We start from the raw sequence: 18,542 nt of genomic DNA on the forward strand, positions 1-18,542 counted from the left end.
TACTTCTCCATCTGTTGTTGATAATTATATGATCGATCTGGTTTCTGGTATTACCATCTGGGGATGTCCAAGTTAGTTTGTGGATGTTTTTATGTTCAAAGATTGTTCCTCCTATCACTAGTCTGTTTTCCTGGCATAATGCTGTTAATCTCTCTCCATTGTCATTTATCTCTCCCATACCTTGCTTCCCCATGGTGCTCTCTTTACCCTCATTTTTGGATCCAACCTTTGCATTTAGATCACCCATGATGAGGAGTACATCGTGTGAAGGTGTTTCATCTACTAGTTCTTGCAGTTTATCGTAGAAGATGTCTTTTTCCACTTCCGGCGAGTCCTCTGTGGGTGCATAGCAGACTATGACTGTCAACTTTGCGAATGATGAGTTGAACGGGCTTTAATTATCCGTTCATTAACGGGCTTCCACTCCAACAGGCATTTATGAACCTGTTTTGTTGTGATGATGGCTACTCCTCTACTATGATGGTCGTCTGTTCTTCCAGAATACATTATCTGGTGCCCTGTTGCTAACTGTCTATTTCCACTACCAGTCCATCTTGTTTCACTCACTCCTATTAATTCTAAATTATAGCTTTCCATCTCCTTTATGACTTGAGCTAGTTTCCCTGTCTGGTAGAGTGTTCGCACATTCCAGCAACCTACTCTAAGTGTTCGGTTTGAGGATATCCGCCCTCGAGATGCCAGCTTCCAGATGGGTTTGGCTGTCATCTGTCATCAAATCAGTTTCCTGAAGTGCATCTATCCTACTTGCCGCATTTGGTTCGTTGGCTAAGATTTCTGTAGCAAGCGATTTTTTTACATGGCAGGGTTGCTAGCCCTGTGCAAAACCCCCGCCAGGGGGAAGGTGGAGTTGGTTTGTTAGTCCTCTCCCCAAAAACCTAGAGTCTTCTCGGTAAAGGATTACAGGCTCACACCACATGAGCCCAGACAGGTTTTAGGTCGTGTACAAGCTGCCCCGGCACGTCAAGCCCAACCAACTCCTGCTGCCATGTATGTGGTAGTTTGTTACCAAGTTTGGTGCAAAATTCCCATTACTGGCAGCACAGGACAGTTTTTTTATTTATTATATATATATATATATATATATATATATATATATATATATACACACTATGGCGGACGAAATTAGACTATGGCGGTGCCTCATAGTCTCGTCAATGTTGGGAAACACTGGTTGAAGGTCATATACATATTACACAGAAGTGCTTAAATCCTGTATGGTAATTCCTAGTCTTTTTAGGTCATTCAAATGATTAATAGTTATCAATATCGATCAATATGATCAAGTTATATTGTGAGATGTCTTTCAGCCATATCGCCCCGGCCTAATTCACGCGTCTACTTTCACATGCTTTACTCTAGTGCAGTCATTCTCAATCTGTGGTACGCGAGCGCTCTCTAGTGGTACGCGGCGTATGAATGTTTTTTTTTATAAAGTTGATGCAATCGTAAAAAATGTGAGACTTTTCTCTCTTACAATGACCTCAGGCTCGATGATCAAGTCTGGGACAACATTGCGCACCTGAACTCTCTCCTACAACAGTTCGCTGAATATTTCCCTGCGATTGCGCAGGGTAATACCTGGATGCGAGATCCGCTTCTCATTAAGGCTTCTGACGTCCTAGAGAACTTCTCGGCTCTTGAGCAGGAACTTTTGATAGTCTGCCTTCAGAGGCGAGACATTGCAGGACTTTTGGATGCAGCAAATATCCTGCGCTTTCGGACAAGGCTGTGCGCTTTCTCATTCCATTTGCGACCACGCATTTGTGTGAGAAAGGCTTTTCTTCCCTCGCCTTCATTGAGACTAAATAAGGAAGCAGGTTGGATGCTGAACCAAGTCTGAGGCTAAAGCTTACCTCAATACAATACATGAGTTAAATACAATACATGAGTTTATACAGTTTATAGACAATTGGTTGCTTATGTCGAGTAAAGTTATGTGAATAATAAATCGTATTATTAATATTAATGCCTTCTTTGTAAACTCGATGTAGTTATAGGTCTATGCCACTTGATTTTAATTCCGGTGGTACTTGGAGAGCCAAATAATTTCTAAGGTGGTACTCATTGTAAAAAGTTTGAGAACCACTGCTCAAGTGCATAGGGGAGATCAAGGTCACTTGTTTTCAGTTTTATTGCCCAATTTAGTCCGCAATTTTCCTAGTTAGACTAGTTAAAGTTGGTGCTCTATGCTACTCTACCCTAACTATTCATGTAAAAATAAATAGTAATAAGAAGACTTCCAATTTTTTTTTAAATCAATATATTCATACATATTTATAGAGTTATAGTCTAGAGTTATACTCTAGAGTTATAGAGTATAACAATTAAAATAGTAAAGTAACATTATGGCATACAGAGTAACTGCATAGGGGACATGATAATATAATGACATGTGTATGACTTTCTAAAATCCCTCTATTTAATTATGAATTATAAAGGGGGCCCATCGACCCCCTCCATTCCTCCGTTTCCTCCCATGTGTTTTTTCTTTTTCACAGGAGGGGTTTTCCGGAATCAGTAGTTCTACCTCTAGCCCCGCCCTCTTTGGCTGAACCTTATGTGTTCCCATTGGTGAAAATTGGGGGCTCATAGTCTCCTCCCCATCGAGGGAGAAATTCTCCTTCTCTTCGGTAGTACCAAGTGTTGGGCTGAGGCGTCGCAAGTCAGGCAGTGATTTACCCTTACGCCCTCTTGGTAGCTCTTTTTGGTAGCTCTTTCATCCACTCTTTCACCCACATGTTGAGCTACAGTATTCACAAATGTGCTGCTAGTACCCACAAGGGCCGCTTCTCCATCAACAGGATCAGGGAGTTCAGTCAGATGAACCACAGGTATGCCAGAGCAAAAGGCCAGTAGGGGTGCTCATCCCTCTGACCCTGTTGAAGATCTCCAGTGCTGGGTGAATGTCATTGATCCACAAACGGATGGATGTGGAACTGCAAACCTGATGCAGAAATGAAAACTTTGTAACTAATTCTTTGACAGGCTGGACATTTTTCCCTAAAGTACACATGATCTGAATAGATTTTGCTGAATGTTTTGGAATACCTTGAAAGAAATAAGTAATGTAAATACAAAATACCCTGCATTTGGTACACAATGGGCCCTATCTTGCACCCAGCGCAATTTACTTTCTACACAACACATGTATTGTTGCTAGTTTGCACCAGGCGTAAAGCTGATTTTCCCCCACAGCCAACTTGCGCCACTACCAACTTGCGTGTCGGCGAAGAGCAGAGGCGTGTTGCGCAAATGAAACATGATGCTAATTTACAGATCGAAAAAAGCATTTCTGCCACTTACCAAAAACGTCCTGGTCTAAGTGCACTAGCGGATAGCGCAGTTGGTGAGGCTATTTTGACGTACCATGGTAGGTCAGAACTGTAACATAAGCTTACACACCAGTAGGCTATACACCACAAAAACATGCAAACGATTAGCCTAATTGAAATATTATGATGATGTGGATTGTGGAAAAACAAAAAAATCCATAGGGGTTGCATGAATGAACACTGTAGTAGGCTATGCCATGCGTAATAATAATAATAATAATAATAATAATAGACTTGAGCAAATAGTCTACTACCAGCCTTCGAAAACCAAATCTCGTTTTAGGGTAAATTATAACGGTTACAATTATTTGAGGAAGAACGCTGATAACAGCGGTAAGAAGTTTTACTTTTAAAACAATGCATCTGCAAACACTGTAAAGCAAACCCATATTTTCTTGACACAGACATCGTGTTCAAGCCCATAACTTTTAGGATTGATGAGTAATTCATCGTAAGGAAACATAGTTTTACCCCGAGTGAGTATTTAAAAGAGTGATTGAATGCGGGTGATGCTGGGCGCGGGCTTGTGTGCACCCATCTGTTTAAACACACGCAAAATAAACACGTAACGCATAATACAGTCCATGCAATGTATATTAACGGGGGGACACATGCATATTACGGACACAAGTCGATAACGATAATGTATACAATACTGGTTAGAAACAATGTTTGTTAATGTATTGCCGCATCATCATCGTTAAATAGTCCCACAGTTGCGGCCACAGGACCGCATATCATACATTGTTATATTAACTTTACCAAAATTTACACGACGACTCAGTGTTTCTGAAGTTGTAGAAGAAACACTATTCCATTTGTGAATTAGGCCTATTATTTGGCCATAGACTGAGCCATTTGAAGTTTGAAATTTATGCGGTCATACCAGTGTTTCCCTCAGAAAATCTCTTTGTCAAGGTGGTCAAGGAGCGGGGGGGGGGGGTCTCTTTGGTCTCTCATTATTGATCTTTATTTTTTTACACCTGATGGAAGTATGTTTTCTTTCCCTATGAGAGTTTTCTACTTTGTTAATGCATAATAATTAAAAAATATTTATTAAAAAATATTTATATATACATTGGTAGTCAAGGCAGGGCCCTATTGTTGTTAAGGCGGCCGCCTTAACAACACAGTACTGGGGAAAACACTGGGTCATACATCTGTCTCAGTGGAGACTACAAACGCGCTGTCAAAATATCAACACGTCAAGTTCAAATGCGCTGGCTCTTAAAGGGGATGAGCGATGGAACTCTCATTGGATTGTTGCACGTTACGCCAAAAACACACCTACGGGTTTCTGACCAATACATTTTAGATATGCGTCGGGTGCAAGAGTCATTTATCCACCTGTATATAGCAACAGCGCCAGAGATCCGCTCACAAGGCTACTCGCGTTTCAGACCGTTAAAATAGGGAATGAATTAAGAAACCGTTATGTTTCTTAAGAGATAATAAGCTTGATACATTTTTAGATGCTTATTATTCTTGCTAGCATTAGCATATGGCCCATGCAACCAAACTAACCTGGCCCATGCAATGACAAGCATTTTCTTCAGAAAATGTGACAAGTCTCCATTATTTATTGCTGAAACATGAAGGACAAGATGAAAGAAGATTTAAATTGGACAATGTAAGATGAAAAAAATAAAATAACTATTCAATGTTTCTTTCTTCCTGCAGGCTCTCAGAAGTTGGCAGCCATGCGTGTGTCTGAAGCTCACCAGATTAAAGACGGCAGCAATGCCACAGCCTCCGACCCACAGTTTGGTAAATCAGTCAAGGACATGCCCCGGTAAGAAGAACACAGAGAGAGCTCCCTAGATAAAAAAAGAGCACTCTCACTTCATTGCCAAAGAAAAAAATTACAATTTAATTGTCAAACATACAATCAAAACAAAAAACATTTTGTGTTTGCAAAAGAGAAATATTCAGATTCCTGAATTAACTGTTTTGAATTTCAAATGTAAGAAGATTCAAAACAGTTTCTGTTTAAACAAAAGGCCCAAGGCCGTTCCCCAGAGAGCTTCGTAGGCACCTACAAACTCATTACCCAATCTCCAAGCATGGGCTGAGACGTGGTGAACATGGTGTACCAGACTATTGGATAATAGTCGTGATTAGTCTTTAATAGTATACATTTAAGATTCTAGTAAAAGTAGGCAGTCTAGACTGAATGAAATGAAGGCAGTCTAGACTGAATGGACAGAGATTGTCTACATCCCTCCTATGACTACTGTTACAACCTGGCTCAACGGTTGTACCATTGAAGGGGAGGCCACACATGGTCTTGTATGAACTTAATGAATTTATTAAAGAATACCGTGAACAAACAAACATAACAGAAACTAAGGATCGGGCTGCAGGCCAGGAAGAGAGAGGAGTATTGATCAGGGCTGCTTTATAGGCTCCTGAGCCCAGCCTGCTCAGGTGAGCTGCATCTCGTTAGGTGATAATCCATCAACCAGCAACCAGCAACCTGCAACACAGAACACACCAGAAGCAGCACCACCACCACACAAGGCAACCCTGTGACCGTCACACTTCCCCCCATAAGACAGGAGTTCTACCCCGTACATTCATAAAGGGCATAAACTCCTGTACACTGCAACAGGATACACACTTTCAATTTCACTTTGAGTTACAAAGGCGCACGGGACAAAGCATCCGCCATGACGTTGTGGGTGCCCTTAATATGACGGATGTCTAGGTTGTACGGCTGCAAAAACAGAGCCCAACGCATAAGCCTCTGATTAGGGTTCTGCAAGGAATTCAAGAAGGTGAGAGGGTTATGGTCAGTGAATACAACAATTGGCATTCCAGAATCAAGGTACACATTGAAATGTTGCAGAGCCGGAACTAATGCCAATGCTTCTTTTTCGATAACTGAGTAGTTCAGTTGGTACGCGCTGAACTTCTCGGAATAGAAGCTAACGGGATGTTCGATACCTTTTCCATCAGCCTGGAGGAGTACCGCACCTGCTCCAACATGGCTGGCATCAACATGTAGTGTAAATGGCTGATCCAGTCTGGGAGCTAGGAGGACTGGCGCAGAGCATAACAGGGTTTTAACTAGGGCCCGACCGATTTATCGGCCTGCCGATTTAATCGGCCGATTATAGCCTTTTTGAAAATAATCGGCATCGGCCAAAAAGACGCCGATTACAACCGATTATTTATTTTTTTATTTTTTTATAAATGTTATTGCGATTAGTATCCTGCAGATTGCGCTCCTACTCGCCTTGCTAACTAACAACTTTAGCTGGAGTAAAAAAGAGGAGATTGAATTTTACCGTACAACATGAAAGCACGCTCGCTCAGGCAGCTGCGCGCTCACCTCACCAATGTACACAAGACGCGTTGTTTGAGCATGTTGTGCCTGTTTTTCTTTAGGTCCCAGGCCATGTTAATTTGTTATACTGTAGACTCTAACGGTGAGACCATACTGCTCAGCACGCACGTGTTAGTCACTGCTCACGAGCGCAGCACATTGGGAGTTAGTTATTTATTTTACATTACACTCATTTTTGACTGTAAATGTATTCTAAAACACTCAAAGGTTCTGCATTCAATTCACATATTCGTCAAAAGTATATTTAAGGTATCAAAAACTACGTTTTATATATATATATATATATATATATATATATATAATTTTTTTTTTTTTTTTTTTTTTTTTTTTTTAATCGGCCGATTAAATCGTAATCGTAATTTTTCTCTGAAAATAATCGGCATCGGCACTCAAAAATCAATATCGGTCGGGCCCTAGTTTTAACAACAGTGAAGGCTTGCTGACATGAGGTGGACCAGATGTATTTAGACTTGATCTTCAACAAGTCGGTCAGAGAGGCCACCACTGTCGAGAAATTACAGCAAAAACAGTGGTAATAGCCAACCAATCCTAGGAACCTCATCAATTCTTTTTTCGTAGTGGGAACAGGGAACTCCTCAACAGCAGTCACCTTTGCATGAACTGGACGCACATGACCTTGGCCCACTACTAGCTTTTGCAAACTCACATTTAGCCAAGTTTACTGTCAAATTCGCATTTGCAAATCGTTCAAACAAAGCCCGGATGCGACTTAGATGATCCTCCCAGGTGTTACTGTAAATCACGACATCGTCCAAATATACCGCACAACCTTCAAGTCTGTTAACAACCATATTCATTAACCGTTGAAATGTAGCTGGTGCGTTGCGCAAACCAAAACCCATAACAGTATTCGAGAACAGGCCGGACGGTGTAATAAAGGCAGATATTTCCCGAGCTCTTGGAGTTAATGGAACCTGCCAGTACCCTTTTAACAAATCAAATTTGCTTACAAACTTTGCTGCACCAACCTGGTCAATACAATCCTCCATCCGAGGCAGTGGAAAGGAATCAGACTTGGTCACTGTATTCACTTTACGAAAATCGGTGCAACATCGAGGTGATTTATCGGATTTCTCAACTAACACGCATGGAGATGCCCAACTGGAAGAGGAGGGTACTGCAATTTGATTGTCCAACATGTAGTTTACTTCACGGTCCAATATTTTCCTCTTCTCTTCAGAGACTCTGTAAAATCTCTGCCGGATGGGCTTAGCGTCGCCAACGTCAATATCGTGCTCCATCAGATTTGTCCTAGACGGCGTGTCTCCAAATAACCCTGGATAGCTTGCAATCAGTACAGCTAACTCAGTTCGCTTCTCAACAGACAAATGAGACAACAAGCCATCCATATTCTTTAGACATTCAGGGCCCTATTTTAACGGTCTGAAACGCAAGTGGAAAGCGCAAAGCGCAAGTAGCTTTGTGGGCGGTTCTACGGCGCTATCGCTATTTTACAGGCGGATAAATGACACTTGCGTCGCGGCGCAAGTGTCAAAAGGGTTGGTCTGAAGCAGCCTAATTACCCGTAGGTGTGGTTTGGGCGTAACGTCCAACAAACCAATGAGAGTGCCAGCTCCCATCCCCTTTAAGAGCCATGAGCGCATTTGAATCGGACGAGTTGATATTTTGACAGCGCGTCTGCAGTCTCCGATGAGACAGATGCACATGAATTTCAAACTGCAAATGGCTCAGTTTATTGCCAAATAATATGGCCTAATTCACACATGGAATAAGGGAGTCCTCAAATAAATTTCGCCAAAGAAAACGTAAATAATATAACATATGATATGCGGTAACTGATCTATTTAATAAAATACGCAATACATTATAAACATTGTTTCTTATCAGTATTGTATGCTATCCTAATATGCATGTGTCTCCGCGGTAATAGACATTGCCATTGATTGTATTATGCGTTACGTGTTTAGTTTGCGTGTGTTTAAACAGAGCACACACGCGCGCCCGCATTCATTCATTCTTTTTAAAACTCACTCGCGGTAAAACAATGTTTTTCACGATCAAATACTCATCAATCCTAAAAGTTATGGGCATGTAGGCCTATACGATGTCTGTGTCAAGAAAATATGTGTTTGCTGTACGGTGTTTGCAGATGCATTGATTTAAAAGTACAACTTATTACCGCTGCATCAGCTGTTCTTTCCCAAATAATTTACCAAGAATGTGCGGCTAGGTAGATGAGAGAAGCAAAGTGTATGCGCGAGGTGCACAAGCAATCCGTATGCATCGCATGCGCATGTAGGCTATGCATCCGCCCTTAAAATAGCATCTGAACAACGCGCCACTGACTTTAAACCAGGTATTTCCTGGTCAGTAGCGCAATGGTATTCAGCAACGGCAAAATAGCGTTTGCGCCAGAACACGCCTCCTCCTTCCGCCGAACCGCCCCTTGGGGCGCATGATCAATCCCTAATTTACCGGCGAGTGGCGCTGGTGGGAAAAGAACGCTCTGCGCCAGTTGTAAACTAGCAACGACACATGCGCCAGTGACTAAGTCACTTGCGCCGGATGCAAGATAGGGCCCTCAGAGTTCTTCAGACGACCATGCAGTACAGAATCATCTGGCACTGCCACCTCCTCTCCCCCACCAAAACCTGATTGCATCACTGTACCAGCGGACAACACTGGGCTCACTTCAGATGGAGTGTGTGAACCCTCAGATTCATTCTGCGGACATTCACGACCATAATATGGTTTCAGCAGATTTATGTGGCAAAGTTGGTTTATTTTCCTGCGATCTGGAGTGGATATTAAGTAGTTTAGTTCACTGAGTTGACGTTCTACAGTATATGGACCCTTAAATTTAGCTTGAAATGGTGACCCCACAATTGGTAGCAAAGCCAACACTTGGTCACCCTTACTAAACTGTCTTCTCTCAGAACATCGATCATACAAACGCTTCATTTTCCCCTGTGTTTTTTCCAAGTTCCGTTTTGCCAATTGGCCAGCCATGTAAAGCCGGTATCTGAACCCGTTTACATACACTCTCAAATTGGACGGAGGTTCCTCTGTGTACCACTCATCTCGAAGCACTGCCAAAGGACCACGTACTCGGTGACCAAAGACCAAATCGTTTGGACTGAATCCAGTACTTTCTTGACACACCTCCCTTGCTGCTAAAAGCAACCATGGCAGACCTTCCTCCCAGTCCCTCTGCATCTCTGTACAATAAGCTCGCAATAAAGACTTCAGAGTTTGATGAAAGCGTTCTAAAGCTCCTTGGCTTTGTGCATGATATGCAGATGCTTGACTATGTTTGATGTTAAGTTGCTTTAGAACTTGGGAAAACAAATTTGAAGAAAAATTTGACCCTTGATCGCTCTGAATAATCTTTGGTATGCCGAATATTGTGATGAACTGAGTTAAAGCCTTAACTACAGATTTGGCTGTAATTGTACGCAACGGATAGGCGGCAGGATAGCGTGTAACCTGACACATGACAGTTAACAAATACTCTGAACCAAATTTTGACTTCGGCAAAGGTCCAACACAGTCAATTATTATGTGTTCAAATGGGTTAACCACTGCAGGGATTGGAGAGAGTGGGGCAGGCTTAATTGTCTGATTTGGTTTACCTGTAAGTTGACAAGTATGACAGCTCTTGTTATACCCTGCCACATCACGCTTAAGACGAGGCCAAAAGAAATACCGCAGAATGTGACAGTACGTTTTCTTAACTCCCAGATGCCCAGTCTGGTCATGAGAACACTGCATCACTTTATTTCGATACTTAGTTGGTGTTACTACTTGGTAAACTGGATCACCAACACCATCCATGCCCTGTGGGACCCACTTACGGACCAATACCTCATTCTGCAGAAAGTACCCACTAGCTGCACTCCGAGCTTCAATGCTAGGCCGCACCTGATCAAACAGTTCACTCAACGAAGCATCCGCCTGTTGTTCAGTGATAAGTTCCTGCTGGGAGATAGACAGAGAATCAGGCACATGCAAATCCCTCCCACAGTCCAATTCTTCATTGTCAACGGCAAAATCTTGAGGTTCCGAATATTTTGCTGCCCGTGTCACAGCACAAGCGGTAAATACCTCAGGGAATTCAATCTTACAATCAGCTGGGTTATTCATCAACGGGGTATATGTATCAGGTGGGGCACCATCAACCCAGCCATGATTGCCAGCTAAATCATTACCAAGAACAACATGGACTCCACTGAGTGGCAAAGCAGGACGAACCCCGAGGTGGACATCACCAGTCACAAAGCCACAAGCCAAACTAACTTTGTGCAAAGGAACACAGAGTTTCTAAGCCCATTCCCTGCACTAGCAGACAGTCACCTGTGTCAGTGTCCTGAGAAAACTTCACAACAGAAGATAATATGAACGAGTCCTTTGCTCCTGTATCTCGTAGAATTTTTACTGGCACTTTATCCCTACCACCAGACACAGATAAAAATCCATCCGAGACAAATGCTCCAAAACCAGAAAAATTCCCATTTCCAGTTTTAACTGCCTCAAGAACTTTATCAGAAACAACTGGAAGGTTCCTAATTGGAACACTTAAGGCAGCCGGTTTAGGAAAGGTATTGCCTCCTCGGTTAAATCTGCTCTTCAATCCGCAATCCGCTTTCCAGTGTCCTCGCTCACGGCAGTAATTACAAACATCATCAAAGCCACCTGAACGTGAACTACGGTTCGGCTTTGCAGACTCCGACCACGACATTTTAGCAGAGCGGCCAATGTTCTTAGCCTGCACATCTGGAATACGGCTTCTCCCCAACTTTCCTTTTCGAGCCATAATATATTTATCTGCCAGAATTGCTGCTTCATTAACTGTTTTCACTCCACGCTCATCAATATGAGTGGCAACTTCCGATGGAAGACAATCTCTGAACTGTTCCAATACAATGAGATCACAGAGATCTTTAAATGTAATGACCCCTACTGCTGAACACCATCTATTGAAATGTTTAGACAACTCTCTTGCAAACTCCACGTTTGTCTGTCTATCAGCCTTTTCCCAGGACCTGAAGCGTTGCCTATAAGCATCTGGCACCAACTCGTATGCTCTAAGAACTGCATCTCTTACAGTGGAATAGGTCTGATACTCCACTGCACTAAGAGCGGAATAAGCTTCCTGGGCTTCTCCGGTGAACACTGATTGTAACATAACAACCCGGTCAGTTTCAGGCCAACCTCTCATATCGGCTACACGTTCAAAAAGGATAAAAAACGTGTCTGGATCTTTCTCGTCAAACTTTGGTATAAGACGCAAATTACGAACCACATCAAACCCTTTTACCTGTGCTGTAGCGGGTTCTTCAGACGATCCTGAACCCTCGGCATTACCCACAATCATTCCTGCTCTAATAAGGTCTAATCGGTACTGTTGCAACCCCAATTTTTCCTTTTCCAAAGACTGTTTTAGATGTTCTTTCTCCATCTCCGCATTTAATTTATCCTTTTCCAAAGACTGTTTTAGATGTTCTTTCTCCATCTCCGCATTTAACTTATCCTTTTCCAAAGACTGTCGTAGATGTTCTTTCTCCATCTCTGCATTTAATGTCAACAGCAACAGCTCCTTCTGCTGCTCAAATGTTAGACCTACAGGAGGAGAAACAGACTCAACCGCAGCATTACTTTGCACTGTGGCTGGCAACACACCACTCTCAATTAAAGCAGCCCTCAATGCCCCTTTAATTTCCTCCTTTAACTTTTTATCCCCAATGTCAACACCATAATGTTCCACGAGCTTCCGAAGTTGGTCTTTTGTGCAACTATTCAAAATTGCCTCAGTGGGAGACTGAACAAAACTACTGACAGAAGCCATGACAAGACTGTTGATTATTGGGATGCAAATAGAATTGGAACTTCCCCACTAACTGCCTATCCAAAACTAAATAATCCTGACCCTAGTGTTCATGCAGCTTGCGGTGGGTATTTATGCACTGTAAACCAGCCGGTTTGAAAGGCGACCTGCAAGCAGACAACCCCCAAGATCCTTCGGACGTGCTCCCGAGACAATTGTCCGAAAACAATTGACACTAACCACGTTGCCACAGCACTACCAAAAGGATTAAACAAACAAAAATAATTCACGCAACCCAAAGGGGAAACGCAACTGAAGCCTGAAGCCTAAACTTTGGTATAAGACGCAAATTACGAACCACATCAAACCCTTTTACCTGTGCTGTAGCGGGTTCTTCAGACGATCCTGAACCCTCGGCATTACCCACAATCATTCCTGCTCTAATAAGGTCTAATCGGTACTGTTGCAACCCCAATTTTTCCTTTTCCAAAGACTGTTTTAGATGTTCTTTCTCCATCTCCGCATTTAATTTATCCTTTTCCAAAGACTGTTTTAGATGTTCTTTCTCCATCTCCGCATTTAACTTATCCTTTTCCAAAGACTGACAGAAGCCATGACAAGACTGTTGATTATTGGGATGCAAATAGAATTGGAACTTCCCCACTAACTGCCTATTCAAAACTAAATAATCCTGACCCTAGTGTTCATGCAGCTTGCGGTGGGTATTTATGCACTGTAAACCAGCTGGTTTGAAAGGCGACCTGCAAGCAGACAACCCCCAAGATCCTTCGGACGTGCTCCCGAGACAATTGTCCGAAAACAATTGACACTAACCACGTTGCCACAGCACTACCAAAAGGATTAAACAAACAAAACAAAAATAATTCACGCAACCCAAAGGGGAAACGCAACTGAAGCCTGACAGGGGAAGTTCAAATTCCGACATGTGCTCACTGGACAATCAACTGTTTAGCCTAACCTCAGCAGATTACCCAATCAAAAGCTCAATCCCCAGCCATGCACTACTGATCCACAAAACCACAAAGGAGCTTCAAAACATATTAACTAGTGCACCAATTAACTGATAGAAACACCAAAACAAAGATCAAGGCTAACCGGCCTCCCCAAAAACCAGTCAAAACTATCAAAAGTTTTACCATCGTGGAAAAACTCACCAAATTGGTCGGACGAGCCCCCATATGTTACAACCTGGCTCAACGGTTGTACCATTGAAGGGGAGGCCACACATGGTCTTGTATGAACTTAATGAATTTATTAAAGAATACCGTGAACAAACATAACAGAAACTAAGGATCGGGCTGCAGGCCAGGAAGAGAGAGGAGTATTGATCAGGGCTGCTTTATAGGCTCCTGAGCCCAGCCTGCTCAGGTGAGCTGCATCTCGTTAGGTGATAATCCACCAACCAGCAACCTGCAACACAGAACACACCAGAAGCAGCACCACCACCACACAAGGCAACCCTGTGACCGTCACACTACTCACGCCAGTTTAGAAAGAGAAATCTGGCTATATGTGTCTACTACTTGCCAAAGACTATTATATTACAGTAGAGCTTTGTAATTAGGGTTGCTACCCTTTCTCCCTCTCTGCTGTTGCCAGGTCTGTGTTGATGCTCTTGAAGAACCCCCCCTTCCTGTTCCTGTGTCTGGCCGGCGCCACAGAGGCCACGCTCATCGCTGGCATGTCCACCTTCGGCCCCAAGTTCCTGGAGTCCCAGTTCAACCTCAGCGCCTCAGAGGCCGCCACATGGTTCGGTGAGGGGACCCTAGATAGACAGACTGACAGACATACAGACCAACAGACAGAGAGACATGCATACAGAGAGGAAGACAAGAAAACAGACAGGGACACCGACAGAAAGACAGATAAATGTTAGGGCGCACTCACACTAGGCCATCTGTACTGTGCCCAAGTCCGTTTGACACCTGTACCGTACTTGAGTACGATTGCCCCCCCCCCCTGCTGATCATGTGAGAGAAGATGATGCAGTCGTATTAAACAAAGACGTTGAAAGATGGTGCGATCTACGAGAGAGACACAGAGGAACTTTCCTTACAAGGCTTTTGTCGGTGGTCAGCAAAATAAAGAATATGTTTGCGTTTTTGCGCTTGTAAATAGTTAATCGCGTTTGTAACCTACTCTCGGACATTAACTTATTCTTGCATACGGGTGTCTTCATAAAAAAATTCAAACATTCGGGAGTGTGCAAATTATTCTAAAGAGGTCTAGACTCCGTGCACAGCCCTGCCTTCTCCAGTGATCCAAGAAACGGGGGATTTTTGATCAAACACTCAACTTCGCTATCGCACTGACGTGAACCCACTCGTGAACCGCTTGCCGCATTGTTAATTGTTTAATGGGGTTAAGGGTTGCATGGACTATACGCCATCTAGCTCAGGTTGCTTATCCGTGCGTGTGCGCGTGTTGGCTCATTAGCATCTGTACCGTGGCCTGAGCACACTTCGCAGAGGTGTGCTCAGGCCACGGAATTGAACCGATTTTTACAATGTATACATTTGATTCCTTATTTATCTAATATTCATGTTCGGTTTAACCTTGACTCCTTCAGACGGTATTTCTGTTCCCCTCTGCAGGCATCATGGTGGTCCCGGCCGGCGGGGGGGGCACCTTCCTGGGGGGCTACATCGTGAAGCGCCTCAACCTACGCTGCCGCGGTATCATCCGCTTCTGCATGCTGTGTGCCCTGGTCAGCCTGCTGGCCATCTTCATCTTCCTCATCCACTGCCCCAACGAGCCCATGGCCGGGATCACTGAGCCCTACCGCTCTGCTGTCCACCGCAGCCCCCAGTTCCAATACCAGTACCCCACCAGTAACACCAGCAACCAGCCACTCACAAATAGGTCTGTGATCATATAAACAGAGTGGCATGTTGTGCGTTTTACCTAGTGTTCTGATCTTTGCTGGATCTGTAGCAGTGTGCGAAATACCCGCCAATATTTGGGGGGGTCCCCATCCCCTGAATGTTGCGCAATACCGATCCAAATTTTCTCAAATTGCACTAGGCCTATAACATTACAATATATCATGGATGCAAGCCAAGTCAATCAGTCTATAGCGTACATGACAACACGCACACACTAAGAAATTTTTGGATAATCCGATATGTTATAGTATTCGTAAAGCAACACTGACACAGGAGGCTGCATTGACTAAAGTTGTTTGGATGCACGTTTTATAACAATGAGAGGCAAAGTTGTGCATTACAATGCAAACAAGAAAATAATTGGCACCAATCTGGCGCATTTAGAAGAGCAATCAATTTAATTAATGCCAGGTATAGCCTATCGGAGTCTGGCATGCAATCAGTGTACTTGCAAATGAGAGCCCCCCCGGACACCCCCATATTTCGCGCACTGATCTTTAGCCCATCGTCTATTAGGCAAACATACAAACATAAATTAGGATGGTTGTCCAATGGGATATTAGTTGTTTATGTCACCTATTATGCATCCAGTCAGCAAAGGTCATATGCTTTTTGGGATTTTCCATGCAAGCATGAGTTAATCGTAACTGTTGGCATAAATCATTTGGTTTTGCACGCCCTCAAACTAGGGCTGACCCATCACATCATGCTTTTGATAAACTTTAGGTTCCCAAACAGTTAGGCTCTAGGCCTATGTGCATGGGGTCATGCATGTTGGGGGGACTGGATGCTGGTTCATATGTCGTACAATCTAATAAGGAAAATAATATTGCAAAAAGAAAATATTGTTTGATAATAAATCGTACATTAACTCAGGAGGCAACATCACTGTAGGCGAGGGGGGACGATTGGGGGAATTATTGAAGTTGGTTTTTTTTAAGACCAATATTGCGATTGAAATTTAGTATGCAATTTTTCTTTCTAAAGTTCCTTGTCTTCTGTATTATTCACTAAACACAAGCATGAATCTAAAGTATTACCAACAAACATTGGAAGCAAGCAATAGATAAACTGCTCTTTCCTGTAGGCAAGGCCTATGTGTTGAGATGAATTGATGCATGGATTGATGTTATAACATCTTTATTTAACTATTGAATTGTAAAGTAAAAACAATACAAATCTTACTGATCTCCAGTCAGTAACTGTAACCAATCACACAAATTGAAGTGCAGAAATTAAAAATGCACAAATATGTGTCTCTACCACTCTAAAAATCTGAAGATAACTCAAAGTCGTTGTGATCAACATAAACGTAATATGTAAAGATGTCAAATGTGGGCCGTAAACAAAGCCGTAAACCCGGCTCTGGGCGTCGTATCCCAATGAACTCCGCTGTCTCCTTAGTCGTTTCGCGGTGCCGTTTTAAACTGCGTTCATATATACTCTAAATCATTTCGGTAAGTGATCCCTGCCGAGTGGGGATTTGGTCTACTTGACAAAAAGCGGTCAATTTGTTTTATTTTCCACAAATCAAAGCGTAGCATGGCAAGTTGTTTTCTTCATCTACTGCTCTCACATGAGCGGAGGGTCGTATACACATGATCCCCACGTGATCCCCACGTGGCCCTCTGTTTCCGATTCAAACCGGTTAGATTGTGGAACATTAAAGGCCTACGTGCAGGTTAACCGGAAGTTTTGATTAATGGGTACATAAATCACTCAAAATAGGTGGATCATTTATAAAATGTCTCCAAAATAGTGTTAAAGTCCAGTTCTTGGCAGTAACGGGTCTTTTCTAACGCCATTCGGCAATGTAGTCACGTTGGTGAGACGTGCTGGAAGCCAGGTAGCCTCAGCCTAGTACTACAACTATGGCGTCTAAGAGGTGGCAAGAACCACAAATAACATGCATGATGGCCCACAGCAGTATAATTTCGAACCTGTCAGACGTGAGAGGGCGAATGAGGAATTGCCGAGAACTGATGGCGTTCAAAGCCAATTAAATACATGGTCAGAGGAGAATGACCGTAGAGTTGCTATCATTTAGCAATGCAGCAACGAGCGCTGGAGCTAGTCAATGAACAGCAGTGCATACAACAACAACGCTTTATTTATTTTTACTGTCAGTGAATAGCACCGAGTTAAAGTCAATGTCTTCTTTATATCTAGTGACGGTGATTATGTCGTAAGTACCGGTAAACTTAGTCAGAAGATCTAGAAATAGAAGGCATAATGCTATAGCTATGGGCTAACTTAGTCTATCGGACATGCAATCAGTGCACTTGAGTGCCTGCCAGTATAACCGATCGTGGTGTGACAATATTTAACCATCAATCTACCGCAAATACGACCAGACAGATGTACATTGAACACGTACACAAAGCACACCGTTCAACCCGGCGGATGCTGACAGACAGCCCACAACAAGCCAAACATCACCACGGCGGGCGTGCTCTCACTCTCGCACGCCCGTACTACACAATCGCTTCAACTTATCCAACTCCAAGGCTCGGCTGCTTCACTAAGACCACAACTAACCACAAGGCCTTCATAACCATGCAGTATGCCGAAGCTGAAAAGGACACACGCACAGTCGCACACACTCATCTTATGCAAAACAATCAGTTTTTATCATCAACATTCAGTCACTGCAAAGATTTAAAGACTAGCCTCTTGCAATAAGTTAGAATGGATCCAAAGTATGTGATTGATACAGTCTGGTTTAGCTTTCGCTTGCTATCCGTTTTTAGTATGACTTCTCAACATTGGTCTTTCTTGTGTTCGGCGCACATGGCTAATTTGCATACGTGCACAGGATTGGCTGGCTCCGCAAGGCAAATAATAGAACATATTTAATTATCTTTCTATCTGTCTGTCCATCTATCTATCAACGCATGTGTCTAGTTTTAATGTGATGTATTTTGTGTATGTCCAGTCAGACTTGTTGTCTCCCTTGTTCTGTGTGGTCTTGTGGGCTATACTGTGTGAGCCGAATCACCTAAATGAATTCCCGACGATTTGTGTAGTTTGGTATTAATAAAGACTTGACTAGGCTATCTATCTATCTAGGCCATTAGACTTTAGGCTTTAGACTTTTACTTTATTGTCCCCTGGGGGAAATATTAGTC

General features: G+C 43.0%; 1 protein-coding gene across 7 annotated transcripts in view; it reads left to right on the top strand.

Moving 5' to 3' along the window:
* Positions 1–18,542, top strand: part of slco4a1 (solute carrier organic anion transporter family, member 4A1) — a 51,722-nt gene that overhangs the window by 23,922 nt on the left and 9,258 nt on the right. For all 7 annotated transcript variants that reach the window (XM_060064314.1, XM_060064355.1, XM_060064327.1 and 4 more), the window contains 3 exons: positions 5,034–5,145; positions 14,129–14,283; positions 15,124–15,391. In XM_060064314.1, coding sequence (XP_059920297.1) covers positions 5,034–5,145; positions 14,129–14,283; positions 15,124–15,391 — 535 coding nt within the window. The remainder of the gene's footprint in view (positions 1–5,033; positions 5,146–14,128; positions 14,284–15,123; positions 15,392–18,542) is intronic.

Source organism: Gadus macrocephalus, chromosome 1 (genome assembly GCF_031168955.1).
Source record: "Gadus macrocephalus chromosome 1, ASM3116895v1".
NCBI lineage: Eukaryota > Metazoa > Chordata > Actinopteri > Gadiformes > Gadidae > Gadus > Gadus macrocephalus.